Source organism: Chelonoidis abingdonii, chromosome 1 (assembly GCF_003597395.2).
Source record: "Chelonoidis abingdonii isolate Lonesome George chromosome 1, CheloAbing_2.0, whole genome shotgun sequence".
Lineage (NCBI taxonomy): Eukaryota > Metazoa > Chordata > Testudines > Testudinidae > Chelonoidis > Chelonoidis abingdonii.
The window spans coordinates 325,315,756-325,323,310 of record NC_133769.1 but is presented as its reverse complement, the minus strand read 5'-3'; the positions used below and the strand labels follow the sequence as shown (position 1 = coordinate 325,323,310).

Genomic DNA, 7,555 nt, shown 5'->3' with positions numbered 1-7,555 from the left:
AGAAGCTGGTGTTAATCAGTCCAGGCTCCTGGGGGTGTTAGAGAGGTACATAACTCTCTCTCCCTGCAGCTCCTGCTGCTTTCTGTTATTCCCTCTCATCTTTTCTCCTGCCTGCCTGTTATGTCTCTTGTGCCCTTTTTCCTCCAACACAGCACTCCACCATCTCTGTGCATCTAGAGCAGAGAAAATACATATGCACCCGCAGCAGACACAATTTTCTACACTCTCTGTCCTAGAGGTGCCCCTCCCCGCCACAGTTCGGAGCCTCAGGTGGCCGCCTCAGTTCGCCTCATGGTAAGGCCAGATCTGCACTCATCAGACCAGTCAGTCTCAACCAACTCAAGCTGTTCTGGTGCCACAGTGGCCTCTTGTGGGCAAAAGGTGGAACCACACCACATTTACTGCTGGAAAAAAAATTCTACCTCACTTTGACAAGAATTCTGCGCATGCTGCAAACATCACCTAAGGGGAGGGGGCACTACTTGAGACAAGTGGTGTGTGTGGTGTGTCAGCAGGAGATGGGGCAGATCAGGAGGCTCCCTCCCAGGAACTCCCTACAGTGTGGCCAGTGGCAGCAGGGCAGCAAAATAGACCAAAATACCACAACTCTTAACTGCTAAAAAATCCTGGAACTGTCAGCTAAAAATAGTCCAACTGGGCTAGAAAATCACATATTTGGCAACCCCCTTAGAATGCCAGCCCCCCTATGCATGTGCTACTGTGCCTAATTGGAAATCCAGCCCTGGTTAAGGGTATGGAATGGCTTCAATATGAGGAGAGACTAAAATGATTAGGGCTGTTCAGTTTAGAAAAGAGATGATTAAGGGGAGATAAAAGGTCTACAAAATCATGAATGGTGTGGAAAAAATGAACAGAGAAATTTTTGTATCCTTTCCCACAATACACAATTAAATAAATAGGGAGCAGGTTTAATGCGAACAAGAGGAAGTACTTTTTCACAGTGTGCAATTAATCTGTGGAACTCATTGCCATTGGATTTTGTGATGGCCAAAACTATAATTGGGTTAAAGAAAGAACTAGATATGTTCTTGGAGAGATAGGTCCATCAATAGCTATTAGTCAAAATGTTCAGGGATTTAACCCCAGACTCAGGGTGACCTTAAATCTCTGACTGCCAGAAGCCATGAGGAATACGCAGAGATCGATCTCTCCAAATTGTTCTGTATACTCCCCCTGAAGCTCTAGTACTAGCTCCTATCAGAGAGAATCCTGGGCTAGATGGACCAATGGTCTGACCCAGTATGGTAGGTCTTATGTTCCAAAATGTTTGCTGCAATTTATTCCTCTGTAAAGCTTTCTTTCAGATTGCTATGATTTCAATAGAGGTAATTCATAGCAATCATATTTTATAAAATAGGGATGCTATAAAAGTTTGAATTCAAAAGATTGTCTGTTTTCCTCTACTTAGGGTCGTCTACCAATGAATGCTCAATCTGTGATTCCCTTCTACATGTCACATTCTTGCCAAAAATACTTATTACAGACTCCTCATGTTTGCAGGTGAAACACAAGAATATAGTACAACTTTAAAATTATTACCATCACATTGATGTACTATTTGGGCTTTTTCCAGTAATCTGCAGAAATGGAAAGTTTAACATTAATTTTGTATGATTGAGTTTCTAGCTATTCTGTTTTTGTTAAAGAAGAGGAAAACCTCTTACACCTGTCTGAATGTTCAAAATGGTTTGCTGAGCAAAAAAGGCAATTCTTTACTTCAAAAGGCTCTGATCATTTCAGATAGAAGTTGGTACTAACCACAAACTGTTCTTAGTAGCTCTCCTATGCGTCATCTTTTGATACCTTCCCCTATCTTGCCTTACCATGAAAATCATTGATGTTCAAAGCCTGCATTGTGCTGCGACCCAAAGTGAGGATGGTGTCTGAATCAGAAGGGTTTTTCTATTTGGATTATTTTAGGTACATTTCAGTGCTTCATTTCATGATCATTCACAGAACAAATATAGCAAGTGTAACTGGTCCTATAAATCTTCCAATCCTGGAAGAGACTGCAGAAGCAGGACAGCATTAGGAATACAGGGAACTCTTTGGAAATATGAATGGGTATATATGCTGAAAGTAAATTGCAGTTGACTCAAGCAATTAACTCAAAACATACCGACTCAATTAAAAAAATTAATCTCAATCACAGTTTTAATTGCACTGGTAAACAATAATAGAATACCAATTTAAATTTATTATAAATATTTGTGGATGTTTTTTCTACATTTTCAAATATATTGATTTCAATTACAACATAGAATACAAAGTGTACTGTGCTCACTTTATATTTTTATTACAAATATTTGCACTGTAAAAAAGACAAACAAAATAAATAATATTTTTCAATTCACCTCATACAAGTACTGTGATGTGTTCTGTTTATCGTGAAAGTGCAATTTACAAATGTAGATTTTTTTTTGTTACATAACTGCACTCAAAAATAAAACAATGTGAACCTTAGAGTCTACCAGCCCATTCAGTCCTGCTTCTTGTTCAGTCAATTGCTAAGACAAACAAGTTTGTTTGCCTTTATGGGAGATAATACTGCCCGCTTCTTATTTACAATGTCACATGTAAGTGAACAGGTGTTTGCATGGCACTTTTGTAGTCAGCATTGCAAACTATTTATATGCCAGATATGCTAAACATTCAGATGCCCCTTCATGCTTTGGCAACCATTTCAGAGGACATACTGATGATGCTTGTTAAAAAAAAAGTGCTAATTAAATTCGTGATTTAACTCCTTGGGGGACAATCGTATGTCTCCTGCTCTGGTTTTACCCACATACTGCCTTAACATGAAATATATGGCAGAATTTCTGCATCCTTTTTGGTTGTCCATTGACAAGTAGATTCATATGATAAACATCAATCTATAACAAGCTAAATTTATAATTTATTGTAAATTGGCCTGAAATTTATGTTAATAGAATACAGGTAGTTATGGTTAATCTATACCTGGTTTATCTGTGCATGTACGTCTCCCAATGGCATCAAGGCATACAGATAAATCAGGTACTTATTGTCATGCACAGGTACAAGTTTGATTTATTAATCCTAATTTTTTAAATCCCAATTAAGAGGAGGTTGCTAAAAGATGCAAGTTAACCAGGTCCAATTACATGTTTTTCTCTATATAAATTAACAAAATTAGTCTTAAAATTTATCCACAAAACTTAGAGCATGAATATGTGACTGCTGTCACAACCCAATGGCCTCCTCCCTCAGGGAGTCCCCTTGGAGGCAGATCAGCACAGTATGTCGCTAATGCTATTGAAGGCATTGCAAGGTATTTCAGGAAGGGTTAAAGGTGTGAGTGTGGAATGAAAGGTTCCTTTGCAGGTTTCAAGAGGCCAAACAAGGAGGGAGAGAGAAGGGAATGGGTTAACTCGATGCTCCAGCTAGGTCCAAAGATAAGAGGCTGACTTCAGCCCAAGGCCACTGCACACGACCGACTCTCAGCTACTGGACAAGAAAGACGGGAGACTAGATTCCAACTCTGATCAGCCGTGAGAAAGGAAAACTAAGCTAAGCAGGACTGCAGAGGCTGTGAAAACTAGTGAGACAATGAAGGCCAGTGAGGGGGAAAACAAAGTCTCAAAGCTGGTGTGTTTTGGGAAAGTGGAGGAAGCCGCAGAAAGCTGATTTGGACTGGGACAAAGAGCACGGGGGACAGAGGTCCCTGAATGAAATGCCCCCAAAAGAACCCAGGACTTAAAAACCCTCCTGAGAGCCAAAGCAAGTCGGAGATCAACAGTGGACCTTAGATGGCCTATGCACAGGACAGAACTCCTGTCTACCCTTCTCCCTCTTCTTCTTACGTTATACCCAGGCTTGGCCAGCCTTGGATTGTGCGTATGTGAGTATGAAAGTGGATTAGGGCATGGGCACTAATGCTTTCTTCCTTCCTCTGAGTGACATGGGGAGCACCCTGCACTCACCGCTGTTATTTTATTAATAAAGCTTTACAATTTAGTCACTTGGTGTGCTCCTTCATCTCCTCCCCTAATGATCCAGTGGCCTCAGCTCCTGTTCTTTTTATAAATCTGTCACACTGCTATATGCTATTGTTAACTATAACGTGTCTTTCAAAAATGGATTCCTTTAAGATATCAGCAGGGAACCTGAACATGGTGATGAATATAGAAATCACTGAACTGGGGCATTTATTTAAAATCCAATCAATACACTAAGTTTTGACTGATCTAACAAGCTTTACGTCTATAGTTATTTGAACTATACACTCTTTGTGAGTGTACAGTCTTTTAAACAGTAGTTTCCAAAACAAGGCAGAAACTACATTTTTTAAATCATTTGAGACTATTTGGACTCAAAGACTTTTGTATATTTTAGGGACAGCGAGGGGAGGTTGTCTTTTGTCTTTTGTTTTTTGTTTGTTTTGCTTTTTTTACATTTTTGGTATCCTTAAAATATTTTCTGTTATAATTTGCTGAAAGTAGTGCAATAAAGAATTGGATATCTGGCATATTTACAATATTCTATTGGACTCCCTTCATTTGTTTATAAACGTGGTGTATTCTTTAAGGATTTCAGAGCATAATAACCCTAATAATCAGCCAGGAAATCATAGTTCTTTGAGACTGAGATCTCATATCATTGGACACTCAAATTAGTGAATCCCAGTTTAGTGGAGACAAAACATATATTATATATGACATATGGAAATAGTAAATAGGCCAATATGGCACCATCAAGCGCTTTCGTTAATGACCTGAAAATCAAAAAGGAATCCTATAAAATATGAAAACGTGGACAAATTGCTAAGGAGGAGTATAAAAGAAACATACAAGCTTGTAAGGAGAAAATCAAAAAGGCTAAGGTGCCAAATGAGTTACGCCTAACAAGGGACATAAAAGGCAATCAGAAGAGGCTCTTTAAATACGTTAGGAGCAAGAGAAAAACAGAAGAACTACACTTTCCTTTACTTAGTGGGAAAGGTGACCCCTTAACAGATGACATCAAGAAGGCTGAGGTGTTTAATGGCTATTTTGCTTCAGTTTTCACTAAAAAGGTTAAGGGAGACCAGCTACTGAACGCACTTAACAAGAGGAAAAGAAAGCAAGCCAAAATAGGAAAAGAACAGGTTAAAGAATATTTAGATAAGTTAGATGTATTCAAGTCAGCAGGGACTGATGAAATTCATCTGAAGATACTTAAGGAACTAGCTGAAAAAATCTCGGAACTGTTAGCAATTATCTTTGAGAACGCCTGGAGGATGGGTGAAATCCTCTGGGACTGGAGAAAGGCAAACATAGTGCCTGTCTTTAAAAAGGGGAACAAAAAGGACCTGGAATATGATAGACCAGTTAGCCTAACTTCAATACTTGGAAAAATATTGGAACAAATTATTAAACAATAGATATGTAAGCATCTAGTGGATAATAGGGTTATAAGGAATAGCCAGCATGGAATTTGTTGAGAACAAATCCTGCCAAACCAACCTAATTTCCTTCTTTGGTAGGGTTACTGGCTCAGTGGATGGGGGGAAGAAGCAGTAGACATGATATATCTTGATTTTTAGTAAAGGCTTTTGACACAGTCCCCCATGACATTCTCATAAGCAAACTCTGGGAAATGTGGTCTAGATTAAACTACTATGAGGTGTGTGCACAACTGGTTGAAAGATCATATTCAAAGCATACTTAATAATTGTTTGCTATCAGACTAGGAGGGTGTATCTACTGTGGCTTTGCAGGGATCAGCCCTGTATCCAGTACTATATTTTCTTTAATGGCTTGGATAATGGAGTGCAGAGTATGATTACAAAATTTGTGGATGACCCCAAGCTGGGAGGGGTGGCAAGCACTTTGAAGGTCAGGATTAGAATTCAAAATGACCTTGACAAATTGGAGAATTGGTCTGAAATCAACAAGATGAAATTCAATAAAGACAAGAGCGAAGTACTACACTTAGGAAGGAAAAGTCAAATGTACAACTGCAAAATGGGAAATAACAGGCTAGGTGGTAGCACTGCTGAAAAGGATCTGGGAGTTATATTGGATAACAACTTGAATGTAAATCAACAATGCGATGAGTTGTGAAAATAGCTAATATCATTCTGAGGTGTGTTAACAAGAAAGTCGTGTGTCAGACATGGGAAGTAATTGTCCTGCTCTACTTGGCATAGGTGAGGCCTGAGCTAGAGTACTGTGTCCAGTTCTGGGTGCTATATTTAGGAAAGATGTGGGCAAATTGCAGAGAACCCAGAGGAAAGTAAAGAAAATGATAAAAGATTTAAAAAACCTATCCTTTGAGGAAAGGTGAAAAACACTGGGCATGTCTAGTCTTGAGAAAAGAAGACTGAGAGGAGACTTGATAATAGTCTTCAAATTTAAGTGTTTTATTTTATTAGAGAGGCTATGATCAATTGTCCTCCATGTCCACTGAAGGTGGGACAAGAAGTAATAGGCTTAATATGCAGCAAGAGAGATTTAGGTAAGATATTAGGAAAATCTTTTTAACTATAAGGGTAGTTAAGCTCTGGAATAGGCTTCCAAGGGAGGTTGTAGAATCCTCTTAATTGGAGGTTTTTAAGAACAGGTTGGACAAACACTTGTTAGGGATGGTCTAGGTTTACTAGACAATTTAGCACAGGAGCCTGGACTTGATGACATCCAGGTAGCTTCAGTACTATCCATTTTTATGATTCTATACTCTTCCATAAACAAGCTCACTGTGATGAAAAAAATACCAAGAGTAGTCTTGTTGAAACAGTATACAGTGCATTGTGCACAGGCTACTTATTACCCTGTGATTTGGGAAATACACTTGGTCGTGTAATTCAGGACGTGATAACTAAAATAAAACTATTTTAAAGTTTGTTTATAGATAACAAAATTTACTTCTTTTCCAGAGATCTGGAAACTATAGAGATTCCAAATATAAATTCAAGAATGTTTCAACCCTGAGGAACCTTTCCTACATGTGTGTATGGAAAATAGCAGACATCATGGTGACATTTCTTTAACATATACAAATGTACAAAGTAGCTCTGATAATTCAGTCTTTCCATATTATTAAATACTAAAATATTTGTCACAATGGAGTTCTGTTTCTGCAAAAAATATTAAGTATATCATTTTATACACATAAAATAAAGAAAAATACATTTCTCCATGTAATTCATATTTCCATAGGGCATTACCCTCTGTTCCCCACACAGTAACCTCTTTTATGACATGGGGGGGTGGGATTTCTGCCTGATTACGTGGAGTTACACATACTTCTGGGAAGCAGAATAGCTCTTCAAGTGCTTAGCATCGTAAGAGAGGTAGAGTTACCCAAAAATTTACTGTATGCAAAGAGTACGTATATTTTGTCTGGGGGAAGAGCTGTATATGTTTATGCAGACAGTTTCACTTGACTATTTTCCTCTCCTGTCATATCTCCGTAGCTTCATAACATGTCATAGCTTGTAATACTATTGCAGTGTTTTCCAAACTTGGACGCCACTTAATTAGGGAAAGTCCTTGGTGGGCCGAGCCGGTTTGTTTACCTGCCGTGTCCGCGA

General features: G+C 38.6%; 1 protein-coding gene across 1 annotated transcript in view; it reads left to right on the top strand.

The window, feature by feature from the left end:
- Positions 1-7,555, top strand: part of RXFP2 (relaxin family peptide receptor 2) — a 31,787-nt gene that overhangs the window by 19,611 nt on the left and 4,621 nt on the right. The window contains 2 exon segments of the mRNA XM_075061893.1: positions 6,899-6,948; positions 6,951-6,969. Of these exon segments, the coding sequence (XP_074917994.1) occupies positions 6,899-6,948; positions 6,951-6,969 (69 nt within the window).